At 51.8% G+C, this 26,548-nt stretch overlaps 1 protein-coding gene across 2 annotated transcripts in view; it reads left to right on the top strand.

Moving 5' to 3' along the window:
* SPTB (spectrin beta, erythrocytic) overlaps positions 1-26,548 on the top strand; it is a 107,300-nt gene that overhangs the window by 59,275 nt on the left and 21,477 nt on the right. For both annotated transcript variants that reach the window (XM_016141737.2, XM_016141736.2), the window contains exons 3-24: positions 30-181; positions 1,390-1,563; positions 2,510-2,601; positions 2,976-3,056; positions 3,390-3,505; positions 3,954-4,066; positions 4,850-5,037; positions 6,693-6,810; positions 7,440-7,598; positions 8,496-8,798; positions 9,492-9,642; positions 10,248-11,118; positions 12,222-12,359; positions 16,358-17,114; positions 17,578-17,780; positions 17,890-17,980; positions 19,018-19,164; positions 20,333-20,596; positions 20,961-21,167; positions 21,619-21,708; positions 24,904-25,182; positions 25,751-25,881. In XM_016141737.2, the coding sequence (XP_015997223.2) occupies positions 30-181; positions 1,390-1,563; positions 2,510-2,601; positions 2,976-3,056; positions 3,390-3,505; positions 3,954-4,066; positions 4,850-5,037; positions 6,693-6,810; positions 7,440-7,598; positions 8,496-8,798; positions 9,492-9,642; positions 10,248-11,118; positions 12,222-12,359; positions 16,358-17,114; positions 17,578-17,780; positions 17,890-17,980; positions 19,018-19,164; positions 20,333-20,596; positions 20,961-21,167; positions 21,619-21,708; positions 24,904-25,182; positions 25,751-25,881 (4,825 nt within the window). The remainder of the gene's footprint in view (positions 1-29; positions 182-1,389; positions 1,564-2,509; positions 2,602-2,975; positions 3,057-3,389; positions 3,506-3,953; positions 4,067-4,849; positions 5,038-6,692; positions 6,811-7,439; positions 7,599-8,495; positions 8,799-9,491; positions 9,643-10,247; positions 11,119-12,221; positions 12,360-16,357; positions 17,115-17,577; positions 17,781-17,889; positions 17,981-19,017; positions 19,165-20,332; positions 20,597-20,960; positions 21,168-21,618; positions 21,709-24,903; positions 25,183-25,750; positions 25,882-26,548) is intronic.

Here is a 26,548-nt window from a genome sequence, read left to right as displayed (position 1 = left end):
CTCACCTAGGACTCTTTTCCCCCACACAGATGAACGGGAAGTCGTTCAGAAGAAGACCTTCACGAAATGGGTGAACTCGCACCTGGCTCGTGTGTCCTGTCGCATCACCGACCTCTACAAAGACCTGCGAGATGGACGGATGCTCATCAAGCTGCTGGAGGTGCTCTCTGGAGAGATGCTGGTAAAGCCCCTTTCTGTACCATGGTCCCTTTCTCTGGGCCCTGTAGCTGGGGCCCCTCTTCAGGAAATATGTGGTCCAGGTCTCACGGCCTTGATGCAAGGTGTCCATGTGGCCGACTAGGTTCTCTGACTTCTTCTCAGAATTTCTTGCCTCTTTCTGGCCTCTTCCACCCCTTGCTGCTTCTCCCAGAAGCCATGTAGAACTCTTTGACTTTCTTCACTTGGGGTCTGGGCATCTGTGGCTGGCCTCCGACGGCCTACCCTCAGCCTCCTCACAAGGGCTAGGATATGTGGATTGACGGACTCCCATTACCCAGCTGGAAAAAATTTTCATTCTTCTTGGAACCCAGAGGAAAGTTTGGAAGATGTCGTTCTGTGTGTCCTGTTGTTCTTACAAGTGGAAATTTATTATAGGCCCTTTCAGTCATAACCTGCCCTGGAATAATGTTGCTCCTATGGGGGAATGAGATTAAGGTTCATGTTTCGCTCAGTTACTTTCATTGTGACCTTGGACCTATCAGGCAGTACTCTCTTTGCCTCATTTCCTCCACACACACAACACACCAAAAAATTGGAGAAATGATACCTCTACCTGGTGAAGTACTCTAAGATCCTCAGAATTTGAATAAAAAGGTGCCATGTTTTTCTGTTGCCTTTTCAACTCCAGGCTGAATTCTGCTGCTTTCTCTGCATCGAAAGCCTACTAACGAGATTTCCCACTGGGAACCCTTCTGATGATATGATTACTCATCAGTGGTGGTCCCCCTGAGTTTTGGCTGGAGGAAGGAGATTGGATAGTGGGGCAGACCCATTATCAATCACAAAATGGAAACGCCCTCTTACCACCAGCCAGCAATAAATAGTTCTTAACACTATGCCTGGCACATAGTAAATGCTCAATTGATGATCGGTTGTGTTATTGTATTCGAATGCTCTTTATCACCCACGCAGAAGGCTTTGTTCACACTCTTCTGAGCTGCACAGGCTCAGTACTGATGCAGCCTGATTGCAGGGTGCTTGAGGAAGGGAACCTCTGAACTTTGCTGAAAGGATGGGGTTAGGAAATGTCGAGGGTTGAGTGTGGGAGTCGCAGTTTAGCCAGGAAGATGGAGGGTGGATGCCAATGACAGGACCCGGTCCAGGATGCAACCACCTTTGTGGTTACTGTGAAGTCCCTCTGTGCCCACGGGGGTCACTGCTGTTCCCCAGCCAAAGCCCACGAAGGGGAAGATGCGCATCCATTGCCTGGAGAATGTGGACAAGGCCCTGCAGTTCCTCAAGGAGCAGCGTGTGCACCTGGAGAACATGGGCTCCCACGACATTGTGGACGGCAACCACCGCCTGGTCCTGGGCCTCATCTGGACCATCATCCTTCGCTTTCAGGTGGGTTCCCAGGAGGGACAGAAGGAGCCAGACAGGGCTTGGGAATCTTATAAAATGGTGAATAAAGTGGGAATGTTTGCGCACGTTCTAAGAGGCTAGGAACCTGTCCTGTGGGACAGTGCTGGCAGGAAGGAGTGACCGTCCTTTGCATCGCCAAATCTCTGCAGCGCAGGGTGAGCCATTCAGCCAATAGTGCAGCCTCTGAGGGAGAAGACAGAATTTAGTAGCTGGGCTGAGATCTGGCTGGGAGATCTGCTTTTTGTCCCCTCCTCACCATGTGTGACTTTTTGGTTTTTGACTTAGTTTGATTCAGAAATTGTAAAAACAGTACAGAAGATCCGCTTGTATGTTTTTCAGTCAGAAACTTCTCTCTTCCCACCCTGAAATTCAAGGTTTGTTATTTAAAGAAATTTAGAGAGTGAAAAGGGAAGGGGAGCCAGGCCTCCCACCTGCTGATTTGGGAAGGGCAGAGGGAGGAAGATAACACACAATTTGCAGACCGAAGACCTCATCCAGGTGGTCTTGGATGTCCCATCTCACTTTCTGTGGGTGCGCGTGATTAAACAGCAATAACGGCAGATCTGGACAGAATGAAAAGGCAAGAGAGGCTCCTAATCAAATTACAGTCCCTGCCAGCGTTGGTGCTGTTCCTCGGCCTTGCAGGGCTTTATTTCTCGCGAGGAGGAGTCACGGTGACTCCTCCCTGGGTGTTTATTCTCAGCATTCCTGTCAGAAAATTAAGTTAGAGCCATCTCATCTGACATCAGGAAGCTTTGTGTGGCCACTGACTAAAGCAGAGAGACAGGCCACTGGGCCCTAGGGCCCCAGGCAACGCAGATGGATGGCCAAAAAGGAGAAAAGAAGGAGAGAGGCCCCCAGGGAGAGCAGGAAGGCACTGAGCGAGATGCAAACCTAATTCCTCTCCCTTTCATTCCTGCGCCCCCAGATTCAGGACATCGTCGTCCAGACTCAGGAAGGTCAGGAGACGCGCTCGGCCAAGGACGCATTGCTGTTATGGTGTCAGATGAAAACAGCAGGGTATGCCCTGGGACCCACCTGCTCCCCAAAGCACTGCCATCCCCAAGGGACATGACATCACCCAGAACTGTAGTGGCTTCAGCATAAATGATGTAAAAAGTCTATCCTGACCTAATTCATAGAAGCCTGGAATACAATATCCCTTTCCAAAGTTGCCTGGGCCAGACCGTGGGGTCCGTTGGGTGTGCACTTCTCTTGGGCCCACCTTATGGGCACCTCTTAGTGCGGCAGCCTTCGTGGTGGCCCTTACATTGAAGCAGCTTAAGGAGGGACAGGTCCAGTCCTCTCCTGGTGCATAGGCCCCTTGGTTCATATACTTGTTTGGGACCCAAAAGAATCTATTTCTTAGGTCTTAATGTTTCTCTTGGATGCAGCTACCCCCACGTCAATGTCACCAACTTCACCTCCAGCTGGAAGGATGGCCTGGCCTTTAACGCCCTGATACACAAGCACCGGTAAGAGGGAGGAGAGGGCAGTGCGGACGAGGCAGAACTCCTGTGGGTATCTGGACACGCTGCGCTCAGCGTGTAGGGTATTGTCCAGCTTCACCGGAATGTCACCTCCACTGGTCCTTCTCCTCTCACCCTCGGCAGCCTTACCTCTCTCAAATTCTAGTCACACCGGCTGCCGCCTTCCCCAAATTCGAGAGCCTGCAGCTGCCCCCACTCTGCATCTCCTTTCCCTCCTCCTGCCCAGCCACCTCCCCACGTTGCATCCTGCTGGGGCTGCACTGTGGATGGGGGTGCGATGCCCTCCACTCCCTGCTGACAGTACGGCTTCGTCCCCAGGCCTGACCTGATCGACTTTGATAAGCTGAAGGACTCCAACGCCCGACACAACCTGGAGCACGCGTTCGATGTGGCCGAGCGTCAGCTGGGCATCATCCCGCTCCTAGACCCTGAAGGTGAGCATTGCCCACGCCAGCCTTGCCTGCAGCGGTGGGAGATGGCGCTCGTTGTGCTGGAGGGAGCACTGGGCTGACAGGGCAGCAGGAGGAGTCGAGGCTGGGTGCTGGGCGAGCCGTGGGCACGGCGAGGGGATGCTGGCCAGGCCGGGGCTCTGCTCTGGGCCTGCTCTTCAGTTCCAAGTTGGTTCCTAACACTTCGCCTGGACCAGTTGGGGACCCAGTGTAGTCTTTGGGTCCTCCTTTCTTCTGTCATAATTTGCGGTCTTGATATGGGTTTCATCTTCTTGCCAAAATCTCAGACCCATTACTCTTGCATTTTCACCCTGCTGGTTGTTACTTGATGCCTATAGTTGAAATTCCTACGGGAGAACCAGGGAGACAGACCCCTGAGCCTGACGTTTCTGGCTTCCAGTTGGGTCCTGAGAGCACCCTTTCCCCTTTGCAGATGTCTTCACAGAAAACCCTGATGAGAAATCCATTATTACCTACGTGGTGGCATTTTACCACTACTTCTCCAAGATGAAGGTGCTGGCGGTGGAGGGCAAGCGCGTTGGCAAGGTACCGAGCTGTCTCATGACCAGTGTCACCTCATTTCCCCGTTTGCCACACCATGGCCATGGCCAAAGTGCTCCCTTTCCACCCCGTGTGGAGGAGAATGTGTCTGGGCTCCAGCTGCAGTTGGAGGGGTGCCGATCACCCCCACCGACTTCCTCTGAATCGAAGTTAATGGCTGCTCTGCTGAATTGCAGAATTCCAAAGCAGGTCGATGGCCTGTCCTGAAAAGTGTCATAGCCTGCAGCTCTGAGCCTGTCTTCCACCTGCAGGCCTGTGTCTCATGAACATTCCCATGGGAACAAAGCAAGGCTTTGTTGGTTCGTTGTGGATTCAGCCCTCTCGGGCTCCCATGGTATACCAGGAACCCGCAGGCCCTCATGCCAGCTTCTTCTCCCCTGCTGAGTCCTCCGCTCCTCCAGGGTGGGGACCGTTTCTCATTCATCTATGCGTCTCTGGCGTTTAGCAGAGAGAGTGCCTGGAATCTTCCGATTCCCGGTATGCATTTTAAAATAAACAAGACCTTGGCCCCTGTAGGGGCTGGTGCCCTGGCACAGCGAGCTTACTGACATTCCACAGGGTTAGGGGAAGGGGGAGCTGCTCCTGCACCCTAGCACGGTCAGCTCCTGGCTGACATGGCTCCTGCACTGCCAGGCCACTCCAGGCCCTAGCAACAGTTTGGGGCTCAGGGAACAAACCGTACAAAGAGTGCTCCAGGGCTCGAGAGGAGGAGGCCACGACGGTGGTCCTCATGGGTGGCATCGCTGCTCTTCCAATGGGATTCCCTAGGTAATTGACCACGCCATCGAGACAGAGAAGATGATTGAAAAGTACAGCGGCCTGGCCTCGGACCTGCTGACCTGGATCGAGCAGACCATCACGGTCCTGAACAGCCGCAAGTTCGCCAACTCCCTGACCGGCGTCCAGCAGCAGCTGCAGGCCTTCAGCACCTACCGCACCGTGGAGAAGCCGCCCAAGTAAGGGCCTGGCACTGGGGAGAATGGGCGCCAGGGGCTGAGAAACTGGCTACCGAAAGGTAGAGCCAGGCTCTGGGCCTTGAGGAGTGTATCTTGGAGGCGTATTCTAGAGGCTCGAGAGCTTCGCGTGGGTCTCCTGCTTCACCCCCTCCTTTCCCCTGTGCTCTCAAGCCGTCAGCCTGTAAGAAATGGGCATTAAGGAGTAACCCCCAGCTCATAGCCAAAGAAAGTACTTTCCCAGTTTCCTGAGGGAAAGCAGGAGTGAAATCCCAGGATTCCGAGTCCCTTCAAAGAACCTGTGCTGGAAAGTTCCTTTTTTGTCTGTCCACTGAGCTGCGAGTTTGTTTTTCTGGTAACGATCTCTATATTCTCAGCCCCAGAGCGCTCTTTATGGGGCCCTGTTGATCATCAAGTACATCCTTGTTTTTCTCTCCTGTCTGTCACTGTTCATCAGCTGAGCACTCAGCCTGCCTCTCGGGACCTCTACTCCATTCTAGTGTGTGCAGGGCCTGGGCACAGGCACACACAACCATGCGTGCACATCCACATACATACACACACATTGAAACATGCACATACAAACACGGGTGTTCCAACTCACCTACCGTTAGTTTGTCCAGTTCTCCTGAAACTGATTTCTACCTCATCGGCGGTACCCTCTGTCTTGTTCCTCACCACCCTGGCCATCTCCCGTGCTCTTCATGTATGACTCTCAAACGGAAAGATGAGACACAGAGTCTATAATGTACTATAAACAAGTATCTGATTGCTGGTCTGACACTAACTCACTTTTAAAGTCTTAAATTCAATACAGGTAACATTCTCTTTGGGTCTAGCAGGAGTGATGTCTCTTGGCTGTGTAGATGGTGCTCAGGGCCACAGCCCTCTTGAAGTGCCTATGAGCAGTTAGACTGGCCTCAGCATGGGGACTTTGCTTACAGCCAATCTTCACCTGCCAGGTGGAAGGTGTAGAAGTGGGTAGATTCTTGCATACATGCAGAAATGTGAAAGTATCCAGTTACCTGGAGCTTGGACCGCAGGTTCCAGACATCCATCCTGCTGCTGGTTCTCGTCTCCTACACTTAAAATCCTCCTGGAGCCCAGCCTTTCCTTCCCTGACCCCAGCTCAGAAGCTTCTGGCCTTTGGGACTTAGGAGAGCCAGCTTTTCGGGACTCATTAAGAATTGGGTGAAAGTTGTTCTCAGTGCAGCATGTTCTAATATAGATAATGCTGCTTCTAAGGTTTTATTGACTCGGTTAAAAAAACTGACTAAAAAGCTAGTCAGAAGCCTTCATCGTTCGCCAGACAGGGGAGGATTTCCTTGTATTGACTGGTAAAACTTGATATCTGCAGGAATTATCAGAATGCTCCAGTTACCACTCCTGGGGGAGCAAATGATAAGCAAATGCTGTGATAGCCCTTGTGTTTTCTCTGGTTTGTACTGTAAAGACTCCACCCCTGTGAGATGTCAGTTGGTTGGACAGTAAATGTTTTAACGGGTAAGTAGACCTATAGATCCTCTTTACTTTTAATTTTCAGGGAAGTATGCTTTGCTAGTCAAGCTCCAAGATGCCAGGGCTCCACGTTAACTTCAGCAAACAGTTTGGCTGTGGGGGTCTTAACACTAATCTCCCTACCTCTGTTTTCCGGACAGGTTTCAGGAGAAGGGGAATCTGGAAGTCTTACTTTTCACCATCCAGTCCCGGATGAGAGCCAACAATCAGAAAGTGTACACACCGCACGATGGGAAACTCGTGTCAGACATCAACCGGGTACAGCACGTTTTCTATTACATGTTACCTTCGGGTTGGTCGAGATCCCAGTAAGGGCACAGGGAACGGTCACTGGACAGGGTGAAACCAAGCCACTTTCTGTGCTATGATTAACTACACATGCTGGCTTTTTTGGGGTGCTACCTGCACCTAGGTCCGAGAGGTCAGACTCCACCCACCATTCATCGATTCAGCCCCCTGTTCAGATGCCGAGTCCTTTTTTGGGAGCCAGTTTGTATAGCCTAGTCTCTATTGAACCTTGAGTTTGTTTAAGTATGGAATATTAACTACTTATAACAGAAGGGAAGTACCTCTGATATTCCAGAGGTTTGGATGCTTAACACCACCTGGAGGTTCTCATAGAATGGAGGTAGCCATTTAGTCAATAAGAATTTGCTGAGCTCCCACAGAGGCAAATAACCTTACATTAGGCCAAGAATCTAAGGCAGATTTAGAGGGGTAGAGAACAGGGATCTCAGGCTCCCCAAATCTTTGATTGGCCCAGACATGAAAGCCAAAAGGCTCTACCTAGATTTCTGAAATCACTGAGTGTTAGGTGAAAGAGATGGAAGCCCCAAACCCAGGTGTTCATCTCATGCCCCAAGAATTCTCCTCTCTCCCTCACGCAGGCCTGGGAAAGCCTGGAGGAAGCTGAGTATCAGCGGGAGCTGGCCCTGAGAAACGAGCTCATTCGTCAGGAGAAGCTGGAGCAGTTGGCCCGGCGCTTTGACCGAAAGGCCGCCATGAGAGAGACGTGGCTCAGTGAAAACCAGCGCCTTGTGGCCCAGGTAATGGGGGACACACTTGGGGATGGCAGGAGAGGGGAAGCTTTCCAGAGCCCCCAGCAGTCAGATGGACTGGAGAGCGAGCTGGCCTCTCACTGTCAGTGGATAAGCCTTTCCACAGGCCTTGCATCCCTGCTTCCCGGGATAAAGTGGATTAAGATTCACGTCTGAGAAAGAGCTCGCCATGATTTATTAAGTCTCATTTTTAGAGAAAGAGCCTCAATCCAGAAACAGCCCCCGAAATTGTCTTGTTTGAGCCAGTAACATCAAGCCGACATTAAACAATGATTCTCCGGGGAAATGATGAAAACAGTGTGCATCTTGTGTGTGTCAGACATGCCTTTTGGACTCTGGCCTCTAGGACTGTGTCATCTTGCACTAGCTAAAAATTGACTCCCGAGCTGATTGTCCATGACAGCATCTGTTCCTTCCCACTTGGAGCTTAGAATCAAATTAAATTCTATCCAGAAAGGGGAAAGCAAGTGCTCTGAAAATTGGAGACTGTGAGTGCACCCTAGATAGCACAGGGTAAGCCATCCGTTTACTGCTGTATAGCCTCCAAGTCAGAAGCCCCTTCCTGCCCCAAATCAGGCAGGTCCATTCAAGGCAGGGCGGCAAGTGCCAGCAAGCTGAGGAAAGGCTCTGTTCATAACATACTGTCGACATACCCACACATATGGCACAGTGAGTAGAATCTTGAACTTCTTTTAAAGGCTCTTGTGAGACATTTAGTCTTTGGAACTGGTTCCGATAAGATAGGCTGAAAAAGACTGCAGAGCTAAGTCTTTGGGAACGGTCTTTACCATCCCGAAGTTCCAAAGCGAACTGCTGTTTCTCCGCATCTGGATACTAGCCAAGGGGAGCCTGACCGAGCTGCCCGTGTTTCTCCCCATGGGGCAGGATAACTTCGGGTACGACCTGGCAGCCGTGGAGGCGGCCAAGAAGAAGCACGAGGCCATTGAGACTGACACGGCTGCCTACGAGGAGCGGGTGAGGGCCCTGGAAGACCTGGCGCAGGAGCTGGAGAAGGAGAATTACCACGACCAGAAGCGCATCACCGCCCGCAAGGACAACATCGTGCGCCTGTGGAACTACCTACAGGAGCTGCTGAGGGCCCGGCGCCAGAGGCTGGAGATGACCCTGGCGCTGCAGAAGCTCTTCCAGGACATGCTGCACAGCATCGACTGGATGGATGAGATCAAGGTGGGCCTGAGGGTTGTCTACCCCTCCACACCCCCAGTGCCCACCTCAGGCCTCAGTGCCAGCTCAGTTAGGTTATGCTTCCTTAGATGCCTCCCAGCCAGTCTCATCCCTGAGTCATAATGGAGAAACTGAGGCAGCATAGTGTCTGGCTGCATCTGCCTATCACCTGCTTGGCTCACTCTGCTCCAGATAAGTCACCAGTCCGGGTCTGCTATATCCTTATGATCAAGAAGCCTAGGGTTCATAGCACAGGCGCCAATCTGCAGGACCTAGAGAGACAGACATTAGTCAGGAGCCCAGAGACTCAGGCCCTGGCTAATCACGATTTGACTCTGGTTAGAATGCAGACCCCCCCAGCACAGGGGCCACCAGGAAGTCTGAATCTCCTCTCCCTCCACCGCAGTGCTCTCAGCTGAGCATACACCTCAGAGTGGCCGTGGAGCTTTCTAAAAATTCACACGGCCCCAAACCCGGGGCAGCTGCAGGAGACAGAGTGAGGGCCTCGAGCTTCTGCAAGGTGATCGGCACCCCCAGTAGCAACTCCCGCTCCATAGCTTCCTCCGTGCCGAGCAGCAGCTGTTTTCCTGCTGCACTGACTCACCCTGGCCCCGATACCATGGACGCCTCCTTCAGAGGGGTCTCTTTCCCTAGTGTGTAGGTCTCTTCACCTACCCTGTCTGTCCTCTCTGCCAGGCTCACCTCTTGTCTGCTGAGTTCGGGAAACACTTGTTGGAGGTCGAGGACTTGCTACAGAAGCACAAATTGATGGAGGCTGACATCGCCATCCAAGGGGACAAAGTGAAGGCCATCACCAAGGCCACCCTGCAGTTCACTGAGGAAAAAGGTGAGAATTCTGATGTCTCCCTGTTGAGACCACTGAAGCCAGATTTCCTTGTCTTGCTCAGCACCCTAGCTTGGATAAGTCTCCTAGCTTTAGAATGCTGCCGCTTTCATCATCTCATGGTTCAAGGATGAAGCTTGAGGGAAAACGGAACTCTCCAGGAACCAGGCAACTGCTTTGGTAGTCAGTGATCACAAAGTACCAACAAGGCATCATCTGTCTTTCATTCTCTCTACTAGTTCAAGTTACAGCAGAGACAAACTAGGTTTATAGCCCCAGGTCTTAAATAGGAGACCTTGCTGCATCCTCGAAGAAACATCTTGAAATTTTTGTCTATTTTTTAAAAAATAGTTTCACGTTTGTATATTTCTACTGAGAGCTGACTCAACTTTTAACCTCCCTTATTCCTGAAACTTTAGTGGGAACTAATTAAAAAGAACCTGGCCTGCCCCACCCTCTGAGCAGCTGGGACCCCCTGTATCCGATCTCAAAGCTCCAGTTAGATGACAGGTTCTAGACCATAAGGTTCTAGCCTCACAACAGATCTGAAGCTTACCCATAAATGAAGCCCTCACCCCTTTCATCTTCCTTCTTCCTGTCCCTCCCAGAGTACCAGCCTTGTGATCCCCAGGTCATCCGGGACCGTGTCAGCCACCTGGAGCAGTGCTTTGTGGAGCTGAGCAACATGGCAGCCGGGCGGAAGGCCCAGCTAGAGCAGTCCAAACGGCTCTGGAAGTTCTTCTGGGAAATGGACGAGGCTGAGAGCTGGATCAAGGAGAAGGAGCAGATCTACTCCTCCCTGGACTACGGCAAGGACCTGACCAGTGTGCTCATCTTGCAGCGCAAGCACAAGGCCTTTGAGGATGAGCTCCGTGGGCTGGATGCCCACCTGAACCAGATCTTCCAAGAGGCCGAGAGCATGGTCGCACACAAACAGTTTGGGCACCCACAGATCGAGGCCCGAATCAAGGAGGTGTCTGCCCAGTGGGACCAGCTAAAGGAGCTGGCTGCCTTTCGCAAGAAGAACCTCCAGGATGCTGAGAACTTCTTCCAGTTCCAGGGTGATGCGGATGACCTAAAGGCTTGGCTGCAAGATGCTCACAAGCTGCTCTCAGGCGAAGATGTAGGGCTGGATGAAGGGGCCACGCGAGCCCTAGGGAAGAAGCACAAGGACTTCCTGGAGGAGCTGGAGGAGAGCCGTGCAGCGATGGAGCATCTGGAACAGCAGGCCCAGGCCTTTCCCCAGGAGTTTCGGGATTCCCCAGATGTGACCAATCGGCTGCAGGCCCTTCGAAAGCTCTACCAGCAGGTGGTAGCCCAGGCGGACCTGCGAAGGCAGAGGCTGCAGGACGCCCTGGACCTGTACACGGTGTTTGGAGAGACAGATGCCTGTGAGCTGTGGATGGGCGAGAAGGAGAAGTGGCTGGCCCAGATGGAAATGCCAGACACTCTGGAGGACCTGGAGGTGGTACAGCACAGGTCAGAGCCCTTCTCTTCCTGCCTCCCCGCACCACGGCCTGCACTCTGCCTCCGCCTGGCGTGGGAACAGCATCTAGATCAGTAAGAGTCTCTTTGAGAGGCCAAGGGATGTCCTTTATTGCAGAGACCAGACATTAGGAGTCAGAGGTTCTAATCCATCTCTGTGGTTTTGGATACTTCACCCCTGTGGCCTTCCTCAAAATAGACAAAGGGGCTCTTTCTAGTCCAGTTATTCAATTACTTTCAGCTACAGCAGCCTTTGTTCAAATGAGTGTGTGTGTGTGTGTGTGTGTGTGTGCGCGTGTGTGTGTGTGTGACACAAAGGAAAGTAGAGCTGATTTGATTAAGAGGGAGGTGAAAAACTGGGATCCCACCAGCTGTAGCTTCCTGTGGCAGTCCCTAAGCCACAGAACCTGGAGGGACCAGACACCAGTTTGTAAACCACCAGTCTACAAGGCCATTCTCATTTCCAGCATTCTGATTCCATCAGTGTTCTGGCATGGGAGGCCAGCCCCCAGTCTGTGGGCATCCTAGCATCCTAAGTACAGAATCCAGGGAGTTGAGGAGGAACATGCCGAGGTGGTCCCGTGCTGATGCTGGAGGACCCTGGCTCTTCTCCCAGAAGGGTCAGCTTTTGTTAACACGTGGCTTCCCTCCCCTCAGCAGCTGTCCTTTCTCCTACCCAGGAATGGGACACCTGGATGTGGAGTATCCTTCAGGTCAAGCTGTCAAGGCATTTGAATTAGGGTCCAAGAGCAGTGGCCGGGGCAGTGGAGACATGGCAGGTGGTCTCTGGCAATTAACCACCCCATCACCTCATTTTCCCCATGTGCCTCTCTGTTGAGCCAGTGGCCTATGCATTGAGAGGGACCAGCTCTCTCCTAGCCTGGTCCAAGAAATGCTAAACCAGGAAATTGGAGCCATGAACCAGCAAATAGGGTGTACCAGCATATCTTTGTCCTTCCTCTCCCCCTTAGCTGATCAAATGTATTTAGAAGATGGAAGGAGAAAGCAAGAGCTACGTATTCTGGAGACCGAGTGGCCACTGGCAATGAAGTGCCTCCTGCTGCTTCACCAGTCCTCATTTTCTCTGTCCATCTCAGGTTTGACATCCTGGACCAGGAGATGAAGACTTTGATGGCTCAGATTGATGGCGTGAACCTCGCTGCTAATAGCCTAGTAGAGAGTGGCCACCCACGCAGTGGGGAAGTAAAGCAGTACCAGGATCACCTGAATACCAGGTGCGGTATGGGGAGGACTTGGGGCTGGGGGCATCTTCTCTGGGCACCTGACATACCCCTGGGGATGTGGCCCAAGAGTCAGGAAGCCTGCCATGCACTGCCGGGTGTGTACCTTCAGTGCTCCTGTCTTTCTCAGACACAGTCTCCTAACACTGGAGCTGGAGCAGCAAGGAGGAGGGACCTGTTTGGTGATTGGCCCAGGGAAGGAGAGAGATATGTTCACGTAGCTGTAAATACCATGCCTAGGGGATAGGAGTGGCTACTTCTATGTGATGGGGGTGGGAGGACGATGTTCTAAGTGTGCCTGTAGTTAGAATCAGGCTATGTGGTACTCATGCCACATTTCCCTGGACATTTTTGGGCAGAAAAAAATTGCTTTTTGAGAGCTCTTAAGTACTGTCCATAAAAGAAAGCTCCTGCCTCTACCAAAATGCAGCTTCGATTATGAAGCTGGCTTGAACAAAGAGAATTAGCAGAAAGCCTTGAGCATGCTTCATAGTCAGAACAAAAAACAGGCCCCGAGGAGCCTTTGGAGAGAGGGTGCTTTCAATACAGGGTGTGATTCCACATGAGTCCTCAAAAATCTCTGAGAACACAGCACAGGCTGGACCCTTTATACACAATGCCACATGTTTACTTCCTCCCCATTGCCCAGTCCCTTTCCCCACACCCGTATCTGAGCCTTGCTCGGCCCAAGGCAATCTGGGAGGTGGGGTTAGGGAAGAAAAGGGTCAGCACAGTGGAGACTCCAGTGGGGCCTGAGGGGAGGCAGGGATGATTGATGGGGTACTTTGGAGCCACTAGAATGGAGCCAATTATCTTAGCATCCAAAGATGAGGACTGTGGTTCAGGAGATTCTTATGTAATCCGAGGTTTATGCAGAGAAAGAGGATGCCTTTAGGCTTAGAGGTAATGAGGGTGCATGTGTGCACAAGTGTGCACATGTACAAGTCAGACAGGAAGCACTTGTCAGCAATATATGTGGTGCCTTAAGAAGCTATTGGCAGAGAATTTTCTTTACAGACCTCTAAGCCAGGTACCATCCTAAGTAAAATATGTCCCGTACTTGCCATCCTTAGGTGAGAGAGAACCTGAGTCGAAATGTACCTAAGAAGTTGTCTAGTCTAGCCATGTACCCTAGACAGTCTGTGTCCTACACCAACACTTCTAGGGATAGGGGGTCCACCCCTTCACCATACAGCCCATTCCATTCAGGGCAACATCTTTTGATTAGAAAGTTTGATCTCATATTGAGTGGAAATTTGCCTCCTTGAAATATGTAACATTGGTTCTGGCTCTGCCCTTTAGCAAGATCAAAACTTGCTCTTCTGTTGGATAGCTCTTTAAACATTTTTAAAAACGACTGCAGTTCTTTAGCTCCATCTGCATTCCTACCTCCACACTTCTGCTGTTCCCACCAGAGTGCATCTTCCCCAAAATGCACACTCGAAATCCTGCCCGTCCTTTAGGCCAGTCCAGGGTCCTCTTCTTCCCAATGTCCCAGATGAAATCTATACTGGTTTAGAGCTTCAGTTGTACCTCACGTTATAGTTACTTTTATGCTGAGGAACGTATCTACTAGATCATTAACAAATGAAGAGCAATATCTTTCTGTATTGCCCATTGTGCTTTGCAAACCAAGCACATTATCATCTGAGGTTTCCTCCATTTGGAAGAGTCTTTTCTCAGATATCCGCTTGGCTTACTCCTTTATTTTATTCAGATCTCAGTTCACATGTCAGCTTATTGGAGCTGCCCTCACTGACCACCCCACTGGAAGTATCACATACCTCTCTCCCGCCCGGCCCCTCCACCTCTATCCCATTACCTTGCTTTATTTTTTCACTATGGTTATCACTGCTTCATGGACTATGTACTTGTTTGTCTCAGCCCACTCAAGTTAGAGCAAGTACTTTGCTTTGTTCATTGCTGTATCTCCAGAGCCTAAAACAGTGCCAGGTACAAGGCACATGATGGTTGTGTGATAGGTGCTTAGTGAATGAGTGAACAGGAACGAAACTAAAATAACTTTTGCCAAGTCTGGCACATGTGAGTCATTCAAACACGTGTTGAATGTGCGGTTGCCTTCCACCATATGCGTTCCAGTTGACCAACCTTTTCTAATAATCTTGAGCCCAGCAACCTGGATTTCCAGCATGGCCTGGCCGGTGCTGGCTTACAGCAGCTCTATCAACTTCCTTCCTCTTGAAGATGGTGCAGTGGAGGGGGAAAGTGGGTTTAGGAGGCAGACTAGGCCCAACCCCAGCCTGTCCCCTCTGTGGCCTTCACTTGGCTGCAGTAAGGCCACACCAGGAAAGGCCTAGGAAATTACCCAAGGGCCTCTTGCCTGGGGGCATAACAAGACCCTCACCAGCAACTTGTGGACAGGGCCAGGGCATCTCACAGCCCTGGAGCACCTCACTATCATTTCACATTTCAGATGAACTTGGAGAAAATCTTCAGCTCCTTTGCCCTGACTGCCCAGCCTCAGCGCCATCTGTGTGTCAGGCATAGAATCCCCCAGAGCACAGAGACTTCATGCTGTAGGAAGGGAGCAGAGAAATCCTTGGGCTCTTACTCTTTCTCTCCCAGTATTCCCAGTTCTTCCCACCCAATCTCCCAGTTCTCTTTGCAGACCTGTCTTTTTAATCCAGGCTAGCAGCTGTTGTCACACCTTGGGAATACCTACAATGCACTTTACCCAGTCCATCCGCGTAGTCCCGTAACCTCCATCCCCCAGGTGCTGAAGGTACAAAGATGAGTGAAATACTCAGGACCTCCTCCTTAAAGAGGTCTGTTCATTGAGATACAGCTCAGATGACTGCCATGAAACCTGCCATTATACCCCTGTCACTTCTCACAGCTCCCTTAGTCCTCTTTGCCTGCTATGTGCTATGTACGTAGTACTTTATACTGTAATTATTTTGTGAGCTTGTCTTACTCCCTCTCTAAATCATACACTCCATAAGGTAAAGTATGGCTATGTCTGTATTATCCCAAAGGCTAACATAATGCTTATACAGTAAGACCTCACTTAATGTCATTGATAGATTCTACAACTTTGGGGAGAATGATGTATATCGGAACCAATTTACCATAGGCTAATTGGCATAACCAAGAGTTAAATTCTCATGGCATCTCATCCGCATTATAATGAAACAACATTGAAGGAAACGACATATTCGAGAACCTACCTTGTGAATATTCAGGAAAGATGGGTTCAATTAGCATGTAAGCACTCAGCATACTCTTATGTGCTCATGTGTTACAGTGATGCAGAATGAGTAAACGCAGTGCAAGGGTGGTGTCCCGGGTGATCTGGGCCCAGGCTGATGGGCAGCTCTTTGGAACAGGCTTTTTGGGAGCTGCAGACCCAACCCGGACCCCTGGGCATCTGCTAGACCTTTGTACATTTGCCAGTTTTTCCCAGCACTGCATTTGAAGATTACAAATGTATTATCCATTTTAATTATAATCCCAGTTTATCCCCTTCCCCCTTCCTCTGTCTCTTCTCCACCAAGCTTTTCTTTTAGAGCCTAGATGACTTTTTCAAGCCCTGGGCACTTTGAATGTTGTTTTAAGCATTTGCATAATTCTTCTGGGGCAGTTTGGACCCTACATCCTCAAGCATTCTTGAAGTCGATAAGGTGGACTTTCTAATTATTTTCAGTATTTCAGAAAACTACGGAAATTGTACGTTTGCCCGAAATTCAACTACATACAGAGTCTAAGTGTCTTGTTCCTTTACTTATGGTTGAAATTACATCACTGCTTGTTCCCTGCTGATAGAAGGATCTGATTAACAGTTATATTGTCTTAGGTTAGATCAGATAAATGAATTTTACTCTCTGCAGCTTGTTGGATAGATGATTTTTTTTTTTCAGTGTTTCAGGGTCTCTGGGTCGAGACTCTGGTGAGAAGTATAGGAAGGGGTGCCCTGTGGGGAAGCATTAAGGAAGATGCTGTCTCTTTGTCTCCCCGCTGTGTGCCCCCGGCAGGTGGCAGGCATTCCAGACCATGGTGTCGGAGCAGCGGGAGACAGTGAGCTCAGCGCTCCGGGTGCACAACTACTGCGTGGACTGTGAGGAGACCAGCAAGTGGATTATGGACAAGACGAAGGTAGTAGAGTCTACCAAGGAGCTGGGTCAAGACCTGGCGGGAGTCATCGCCATCCAGCGGAAGTTGTCTGGGCTGGAGCGTGATGTGGCCGCCATCCAGGCCCGCGTTGGTGCCCTGGAGCGTGAGTCCAAGCGGCTGATGGAGTCACACCCTGAACAGAAGGAGGACATTGGCCGACGGCAGGCATATGTGGAGGAGCTATGGCAGGGCCTACAGCAAGCCCTGCAGGACCAGGAGGCCTTTCTGGGTGAAGCCAGCCAGCTGCAGGCATTCCTGAAGGATCTGGATGACTTCCAGTCCTGGCTGTCCATGGCCCAGAAGGCCGTGGCCTCTGAGGACATGCCTGAGTCCGTCACAGAAGCTGAGCAACTCCTGCAGCAGCATGCAGCCATCAAGGATGAAATTGATGGACACCAACATAACTATGAGCATGTCAAGGCATCTGGGGAGAAAGTGGTCCACAGCCAGACGGACCCGGAGTACTTGCTTCTGGGCCAAAGGCTGGAGGGCCTGGAGCCTGGCTGGGACGCCCTGCACCGGATGTGGGAGAACCGTGGCCGCTCCCTCGCCCAGTGCCTCGGTTTCCAGGAGTTCCAGAAAGATGCCAAGCAGGCCGAAGCCATCCTCAGCAACCAGGTAGGGAGAGGCATTCAGGGCTTAGAGGCGGCAGGGAGAGGGGCTGTCTCTCAGGGCAGCACCATTGGTGAATCTATGAATGTGCTGCAGGGCTCAGGGACCGAATTATGCTTTTCTGGAACTCTCTCTAGCCACTAGTTAGAGCAACACTCTTCTTTGTTCCTCCTTATTATATGCCTTTTCCAGCCCTATGTCTCATACTATGCCTTGTTCTTTGGCCAATTAGAGGCTAGAGAAGTGAATTTCCCCCTGGGTGGTTACCCTTCCATGTGGCTTTAAGCACATTGTTCTTTGGGTGCCCCTGGGCAGGGGCCAAAGCCTGGAAAGCCTCTTCCTTGCTCAACTCTGGGGGCACCATTCATGTTGTAACCTATGTGGCTACACATGACGTTCCTACCTGGCAGGTGCCCTCACTGCCTCTTCAGTTTGTCTTCATGCCTTGTCTGGAAACTTGCTCCAACAGGAATATACTCTGGCTCGCTTGGAGCCCCCAGACTCCCTAGAAGCCGCAGAGGCTGGGATCCGGAAGTTTGAGGATTTCTTGGTGTCTATGGAGAACAACCGGGATAAGGTCTTGAGTCCCGTGGACTCTGGAAATAAGCTGATAGCTGAAGGGAACCTCTACTCAGAGAAGATCAAGGAGAAGGTGCAGCTGATTGAGGACAGGTACCTCCGCCCCGCAGGTCACAGGCTGGAACCAGGTGGGGCTGGCAGTGCCGCACAGGGACCCCAGGCTCAGCATTGCTGTGACCGTGGCTTCTGGCTTCCCTTCCAGGCACAGCAAGAACAACGAGAAGGCCCAGGAGGCCTCAGTTCTTCTGAGAGACAACCTGGAACTCCAGAACTTCCTCCAGAACTGCCAGGAGGTGAGGCTCCAGCAAGGCAGGCCACTCCGCAGGAGACTCCTTTCTCAGAGCAGAGGGCCCCAGACGCAGGAAGTCCGCCAGATCCTTCCTAACTAGGAAAACTGGGATTCCATAAGGGAGACTCTGGGTACTTGACAGCCTAGGTCATCCTCTGGAATCTTTGGTTCCACAATAATCTGTAAAGATGGGCTCCACACTTGGCTAATGCTCTGCCGTTGCCATCTTGAAATGCTTAATAACTTGTAACATTTCCCTCTTGCATTGGACCCTGCAAATTACAAAGCCAGTCCTGACCCTGGTTAAAAGCAGACTCCCAGGTACCAGTCAAACCCGGATGATTCCAGGCTGTAAGGGGTGGGAGAGCAGCATTTTCAACAAGCCTCCTAGTAGAAGAACTGCCACTTTGCAGGTCCCGGCTCAGCCTGGGACGAGCTGTGGAAGGAATGGGGATTTCCCTGACTTATTCCTTGCTCTCAACCTCACACCCCCTTCCTGTCAGCTCAAATGGCTTGGTTTTCATTTGCCTCTGCCCGTGGCACAAACCTGGCTGCATATAGTACCAGGACATCTTGACAACATTGGCTGTTCATCACAATTCCTCTCTCATTGTTAATTATAGGATCTGCCCTTCTTCCTCAGATAACATTTTCTCTGTGTTTATTAAAGGTTTCTCACTCTACCTGCTAAAAGGTAGATTTATCTATCCAGTAAACACTTGTTGAGTTTCTACAATAGGACAGGCCCTGTCCTAGGTCCTGGCAATGTGGAGAGAAGCATAAATAGCCCAAGTATCACATTGCACACACTCTGGTGGGGAACACACACAGTGCTTATGTTTTAGCCGTAAGACAACGTGGGTTAAGTTGCTGTACTGGGAGTTCAGGACCCAGAGCTGGAGAGCGGCACTCTGCTGTGCTCACACTTCCTCTGCTCGGCCTTCTCCTTCTGCAGCCAGAGGTGGGCAGCCGGTCCTGCCCTCCGCCACTGGCCAAAGAGCGACACTTGGGGATGATTGGACCCTCTTTTTCTGCCCACAGCTCACTCTCTGGATCAATGACAAGCTGCTGACATCTCAGGATGTCTCCTATGACGAAGCACGAAACCTCCACAACAAATGGCTGAAGCACCAGGCATTCATGGCAGAGCTGGCCTCCCACCAAGGGTGGCTAGACAGCATCGACGCAGTAAGTAAAGAAAGTGGTGGAGCCGCTCCTCAGATATGCTCACCTAAATGGAGCTTCCTGCAGGCACAGGCGCCATCCTGAAGCTTGCTAGACGGGGTAGAACTTGGAATCTTCAGAACTCCTGATATATCTAGTCTCATTAGGCCCTGTCAGAATGGGTGCTGCTTCTGGGTCACCTGCGTCCGGGGACAGTCCAGGACACTGAAGACACGTGAATTAGAGTTTTACCATACATTGTCAGGACAGCAGTTATCTCTGCTTGCCTTGTTATCCGCACCAGGGCCCCAGCACAGGCGGAGATGAGATGAGCAGAGTGGTCCATTGTTTCTCACTGTTTAAATGGGCAGAACCACTGGGGAGCCATCACTCACACCCCTCGTAGTAGGGGAAGCAAGGGTCCCCCCTGTAATGAGCTTTCCCAGGGGCCCTAGTGCAAATGTGGCTGGAGTTAGATCTGGGACTCAGTACCTTCGCTCCTCCCCATGCTGGCTCCCAGGGATAAGCAAGCGTAAGAGCCACATGAGGCCGTGTCCACAGCGGTTGAGGGCACAGGCTCCGAGACACACTGTCTGACTCTTCATCCTCCGTGCACCTCAGTTTTTTCCTCTGTAAAATGAGAGTAATAACAGTACCTGCCCGAGGGAATTGTGAGCATTAAAACACTTAGAATAATGCTGAGCGATTAATAGGCACTCAATAAACGCTGGCTGTTGTGAGCAGTATGTAGTCTTAGGCCCAAATGATAGCACCCCAAAAAGATACATCTTTGCAGGCGAAAACTAGGTAAGACAAACTCCGTAACTAAAAGGTCTCACCGAACGTTAGTGCACAGAACTCTGGGAAGACGGTTGGGAGAGAGTGGAACTTACAGGAAGGTTTCCAGGCTACTTGTACCTGGATGGATCCTGAATCTTTTTTTTACTCTTTAATTAAAAAAAAAAAAATAGTACTAGCTGACCCTTGTCTGCAGCTCCCCATACTGCAGTCTCCTGGGTCATTTGGTCCAAACGTAGCTTTTCTACAGCAGATAACTCAGGGATGCATCATCTTTCAGTTGGGCCTCAGTGAGTTCTAGGCAGATTGTTTGCACCGCTGACCTCCCCTCGGTTAGCCCTTTGGAACCACCTGCTCCAAGACTGGACGGTGAGTGCTCCTCCTCCCCACATAGGAAGGAAAGCAGCTGATGGAGGAGAAGCCGCAGTTTGAGGCCCTGGTGTCCCAGAGGCTGGAAGCCTTGCACCGGCTCTGGGATGAGCTTCAGGCCACCACGCAGGAGATAGCCCAACGCCTCTCAGCCGCCAGGAGCTCCGACCTGCGCTCGCGGACCCACGCCGACCTCAAAAAGTGGATCAGCGCCATGGAGGACCAGCTGCGGTCGGACGACCTGGGCAAGGACCTGACCAGTGTCAACCGGATGTTGGCTAAGCTGAAGGCACGAGAGCGGGGTGTAGGCTGGAAGTATTGGAATAGAGGGAATCTTGGGGAACATATCTGAAACCTGAAAGCAAGTACTCCTCCTGTTCCTCTTAGCAGGGCTTGCCATCTTTGTGCAGAATGTCTGCTGGTTCATGACGCCTCTCTTACCCCTTTGCAGTGGATGAGATAGGAACCCAAAGGGGTTAATAAAAACCTGAGAAGTAAAGGACAGTCACTTGGGGGTGAGGTCGGGGGAAGATGAGTGGGGGAGGCTGAGCTCAAAGTGGGCCATGAAGGATGAATGGGGTACGGATGATGGAGAGGAGGGAGGGCTGCTCAGGTGCCAGGGCTGGTGCTGACACTGTCCCCTCATGTCCCAGCGTGTGGAGGACCAAGTGACTGTGCGGAAGGAAGAGCTGGGGGAGCTATTTGCCCAGATGCCCTCACTGGGAGAAGAAGGAGAAGACGTGGACTTGGGCATCGAGAAGCAGTTTCTGGACCTCCTGGAGCCCCTGGGGAGGAGGAAGAAGCAGCTGGAATCATCCAGAGCCAAGCTGCAGATCAGCCGGGACTTAGAGGATGAGACGGTGCGTGGGCCGTAGTCCCCAACCCCCCGGTGGCTGAGCCAGCAGCTGCCATCAGAGTAACTGGCTGCCGCCCAGGGCAGTTCTTGGCAGCAGATGTCTGGTCATCTCACCCCCGTATCTCACAGGGTTGCTGTGATGATTACATTAAATATAAAATTAAAGCCAGTGCTTTTTGAATGATAACTCACCCATGGACTTTGGGGCCAGACAGACTTGGGTTCCAGATCCAGCTACGTGACCTTCCTGCTGTGTGACCAGGAGCAAGTTATTTGAAACCTCAACTCAAAATATTGAAACGTCCCCATCAGTAAAATCGAGGCAAAACCCTGATGCGGGGTGTTGGGAAGAACCAGGGAGGCACGGCAGGCAGAGCTCTGTCTGGCTCATGGTGAGTGCTCGCAAAAGGTGGCCATGATTGTCATTAGCTGTCCCCTGCCTTTTGTCCCTGCAGCTCTGGGTGCAAGAGAGATTACCTCTGGCTCAGTCTGCCAACTATGGCACTAATCTGCAGACTGTGCAGCTGTTGATGAAGAAGAACCAGGTGAGTACTGCCTTACCTTGGTAGTCCTACCTGCCCGGGGGAGGGAGGCCCAGCTCTGACTTGCAGAAGGCCGACTACAGCAGATTATTGTGACTGTTGGTAGCTATGGTGTCCCCAGACCCCATAACAAGAACAGCTCTGGTGATGGCAAAGAGAATTCGGGGAGGACCCCAGTGGGGTAGGGAGGAGAGTTGTTTAGGTGCTTTGGGACTGGGGGTCATTCAGACCCATCAGGGCACAGGTGAGCGCAGGACCCAGACGCTCTGGCCTGAGGTTTAATGTGCTTTACAGCTTCTATGCTCTGTGGCCTCCCTGAGAGGAGGTACATAGCTCCTGGTCGCTCTTCGAACACTGCCTTGCCCCTCTTCCAGCTTGCCCCGAGCTTGCCCTGCTGTGTCTTCTCGGGGTTAGTAGGCCCCATTTCTCCTGACATGCGAGGATACTTGTGGGGCTCAAACCCCATTAGGAAGCCACTACACTTGGACTCTGAGCCATTGGAGCAAACGTCCAGTTACTGTCCTGCTTTCACACCTGGTTGGGAACTTCTGTGGCCCTGGTCGGAATCCTAGAAGTGAACAGATACCACGCTTCCTCTTGTACCAGAGTTACCTTATATCTCCCAAGGCCAGCTGCTTGGCGTCATGATGCCTCTGCGGCCAGCCGGGGCTGGCCGCAGACCCTGCTCTTGGGCAGAGTCCCTCCTGCCTGGTCTGCTCTCTGGGTCACAATGTGAGGGCAGTTGCAGCCACAAGCAAGGAGACCCTGGGGACTTATCCCAGAGAGAACAGGATGTCCCAGAGTGCCAGTCAGTATTATAGCTCCTTGGGGAAGGAAAGTCATGGCAGATAGTACTTCCTTCCCCAAAATAACAGCAGCTGACATCTGCTCACAGAGCTCCTCAACTGTGCAAGGGCCTGAATTATATTCAAAGAGGTTCCTCAGAGGCTCCCTCAGGCCCTTTGCTTCAGTTGACATGATCTAGTCACGAAGGCTCCACTGGCCACATGAAGGGACCTGGGCTAGAACGTGGTAGGGTGGGGCTTAAGTTAACACCACAGCCTCCAGTTAAAGGGAGGAGGCTGGTAGAAGGCAGTATCCTTGGGGACTCAGTTTCCTCAATTGTAAAAGAAGCCAGCTTTAGTTCTTCTAACATGAAAGACTTTCGACTCTGTCTAGCCTCAGTGAGTGTGTTGCCGAAAGATTTTCATCTCCCCTGGCCGAAGGTTGCTATTTAAGGAAAAGGGCAAATATAAATGGGGTTCTCCTAAACAGGAAGGGAAAGATAATCTCTTGAGAGAGCATGGCTGCCCTAGTAAAGACTATTTTAGGCTAGCCTGGCTAGAGCTTAAATCCCATTTTATCATTCTCTCTTAGTGCAGCAGTTCTCAAACTTCAGTGTGCATCAGACACACCCAGAGGGCTTATTCGAACACAGCTGACCAGGCTCCACCCCAGAGCCACTGAATCAAACTTTGGGAACAGAGCCCGATAATTTCCATTTCTATCAAAATCCTCATTTATGCTGATGCTGCTGGTCTGAAGCCATCCATTACGAGAACAAATCCTACAAGGTGCCACATGAACGGTCTTCAACTCTGGCTGCACATTAGAATCATCTGGGGGAATGTTTAAACCTACAAATGCCTGGGTCCCACCTGATAGCAATTAATTAGAATCTCTAGGGGCCCTGGCTGTGTGTTTTCCCAGATTATTCAATATGCAGCAGGGTTAAGAACTCCTGTTCTGTCTGACCTGTCCCCTGCCTACCTTTAAATCTCATCTTTTATCACTGTCCCCCTCCTTCACAGTATTTTAGCATTTCGGGTCCTCTAACGGTCCAGGCTTGCTTCCAGCCCGGGACTTTGCTCTTCCTCTTCCCTCTTGCCAGCAGCACGCATCCCCTGGATGAGTGTGGTCACCTCCCTCTCATCATGCATGTCTCACTCAAATGCCATCTCAGAGAGGCCCTTCCTGACTCCCCCAGCTAACGTGGCCACCACCAAACCTCTGCAGACATTCTGCCCCTCAGTGCTGTGTTCTCACATAGCACCCACGGTCTGCGTTGATTCACTTATTTGCATGATTATCATCTGTTTCCTCTACTAGAACGTAAGCTCTGTGAGGGCAGGGCTTTTGTTTCCATGTTGTTCCTAGGACAGAGTCTGCAACATGGCGGATAACTTAGCAAAGTTATTGAGTGCGTGAACTCAATAAAGAAGACATCGTAAGTAAGCACACTGCACAGGACCCTAGAAAGCAAATGCTTAAAGAAAGAGAATGAGAAAGGTGCATTTTAGGATCCCTTGATCTCAAGGAAAGTGGAGGCAAATGGAGCTGACACCGTGGGTGGTTTGAATGCAGTGGCACAGACCACGGGAAATTGCCAGCCTTGAGTGTCCAGGCATAAAGTGCAGAGACTTAGGTGATGTGTGGATGTTGCTGGTTCTGTGTATTTTACATGCTGGCAGTCACGTACTGCCCACAAGCACTGCTCTCGCCCCCGCCCTCCGGACAGCTGTAAAGGCCATGGGAAATTGCAGAAAGGATGGAGATGAGTTGTAAGGAGCCAAGAGCCCACATGCAAGAAGCAGTCAGGCTCTGGCCTCTAAGACCCTTTTTCTTCATGGCCCCCTGAAGAAAAATGTAACCTAGTCAACAGAGAGGAAAATGTCATTTTTGTGACCAAAGGCGCAGACATAAAATAGTACGAAGCTCACAAGATTTGAGAAATAGAAATGGGAGGAAAAAATTCTAAACTCTGTACAAGAGACAGCTGTTGACCTGGTTTTTAGGAGTGAAATCTGATATCAAACAAGATATTAAAAGGCCATTTAAAATTGTTTTCCTTTCCTCTATCATGTACAACTGGGAAATCAAGCTCTGCTGAAAAAGGGAGAATAGGGAGCAGTCAAGATCCTGGGCTCTGGGATCAGGGAGAGCCGTGTTCAAACCCCGGCTCTGCCACTCACAGCCCACAGGTTACTTAACTGCTCTGTACGTGTCTGTCTCAAAAGACTACTGGAGAGTTGGAGGAGAGTGATGGGAAGTGCCCAGCACGTGGTCATGGGCGAGTTTTATGACTACCACCTGCTCTTCTCTAGCTTCCCTGAGCCGGGTGGGAAGGAGAGGTGTCCGGGTGTCACCTGGGCAGCCTGCTGCGGGCCCCACCTCTGAGCCCTTGCCCTCTGGCCACAGACACTGCAGAACGAAATCCTGGGCCACACACCGAGGGTTGAGGACGTGCTGAAAAGAGGAGAGCAGCTGGTGCAGGAGGCGGAGATCGACTGCCAGGACATCCAGGAGCGCCTGGGCCACTTGCGAGGCTCGTGGGACACGCTGAGGGAGGCCGCAGCGGGGCGGCTGCAGCGCCTGCGGGACGCCAGCGAGGCGCAGCAGTACTACCTGGACGCCGGCGAGGCCGAGGCCTGGATCAGCGAGCAGGAGCTCTACGTCATCTCGGATGAGATCCCCAAGGTCAGCTCGGGCCAGGGTGCCTGGCTGGCCACCGAGGCCAAGAGGAAGAGCCGGGGCTGGGCAGTCGGTGGGGAACCTTGCGAGTGGGGTGTGGGAGGAGCGAGGGCAGGGGAGGGTGTATGAGGAGCCCTCTTCTCAGGATGCCCCAGCTCTTGAGGACACCCCTATGGCACACACGCTAGATGTGCACCCTGGCCATCAACTTAGATTGACTCCAACCCAAGGGTTCTTCACCTCTGTTGTGCCATGGATTCTGTGCTGATGAACTGCCCTGGGAGGGGGTGAGAGGGGAGGTGAGGGGGTCTCTCAAAGCTGGAATGATAGAGGACATTTTCAGGGGACAGAAGGTTGAAGCTGGGCCTGGAAGGGTAGGTATCAGATAAGAACTGGGGGAGTCGAGAGGAAGGTAGGGTGCGGGGAACAAGAGTGGCAGGAGAGATGGTGCGTGGTCCCCCCGTGGGTGTCTCACGAGCCCGGCTATCCCCTGTCTTGGGCACCTCGGGAGCTGGGCTAGAACCGGGACCAGGCCGGGCTTGCTGAACTCGTGCTGATGGCCCCTGCCTCCTAGGATGAAGAGGGCGCCATCGTGATGCTGAAGAGGCATCTGCGGCAGCAGCGTGCGGTGGAGGAGTACGGGAGGAACATCAAGCAGCTGGCCGGCCGGGCCCAGAGCCTGCTCTCTGCAGGCCACCCCGAGGGGTGGGTGCCCAGCCAGGGGGCTTGGCCAGGTCAAGGGGGTCGGGCCAGAGGCCTCACCAACCGGGATCCCTCAGGTCCAGGTGGGAAAACAGGAACAGTTTTCCAAAAACTATCGGTTTGAGAAAACTGCTTCTGGACTGCCGATTGGCCCAGTTCCATTCCACTCCTCGGTTTCCTGTGAGTAACTTCAAAAGGCCGAATAAGGTCTAGTCTGCAAAGGGAGCAGAAAATGGAGTAGCAAAACTACCCTCTGGGTGAACTGAGAGTTCCAGTCTTTTGAAGAGTTAGACTATACTAAGAGACGCTGAAGACTAACTTTGCTTTTCTTTGTGTGGTCCACAAGGCAATTCGTGATTTCACAGTGTCTCAGCAAGACCATTATATAGGAGTGAAAGTAGAAAGCCTGTATGTACCTGTCTCAACTGTTCAGTTGTGTAGGTTCTGCATAAATGGGAGCCCATCGAACCAGACACTTCAGGCTGCCCCCCATAATGGCCCTGTCCTCAGCTGCCTTTAGGGCATCCACAGCTACTGGTCCTCAGCAGCCACCCCAGCATCTCTCAAGGAGCCCCAAGGATAGAGCCTCCAGTACCGCACACCCCTCCCTGAAGAGCTAAGCAGAGCCTGCTGCCGCTCGCCTGCCCCATCAGCCTTCCTGGAAGACTAG

Source organism: Rousettus aegyptiacus, unplaced genomic scaffold, assembly GCF_014176215.1.
Source record: "Rousettus aegyptiacus isolate mRouAeg1 unplaced genomic scaffold, mRouAeg1.p scaffold_m13_p_3, whole genome shotgun sequence".
NCBI classification, from domain to species: Eukaryota; Metazoa; Chordata; class Mammalia; order Chiroptera; family Pteropodidae; genus Rousettus; species Rousettus aegyptiacus.
Note: the sequence above shows the minus strand (reverse complement) of the source record. Positions and strands in the feature narration are given on the sequence as shown.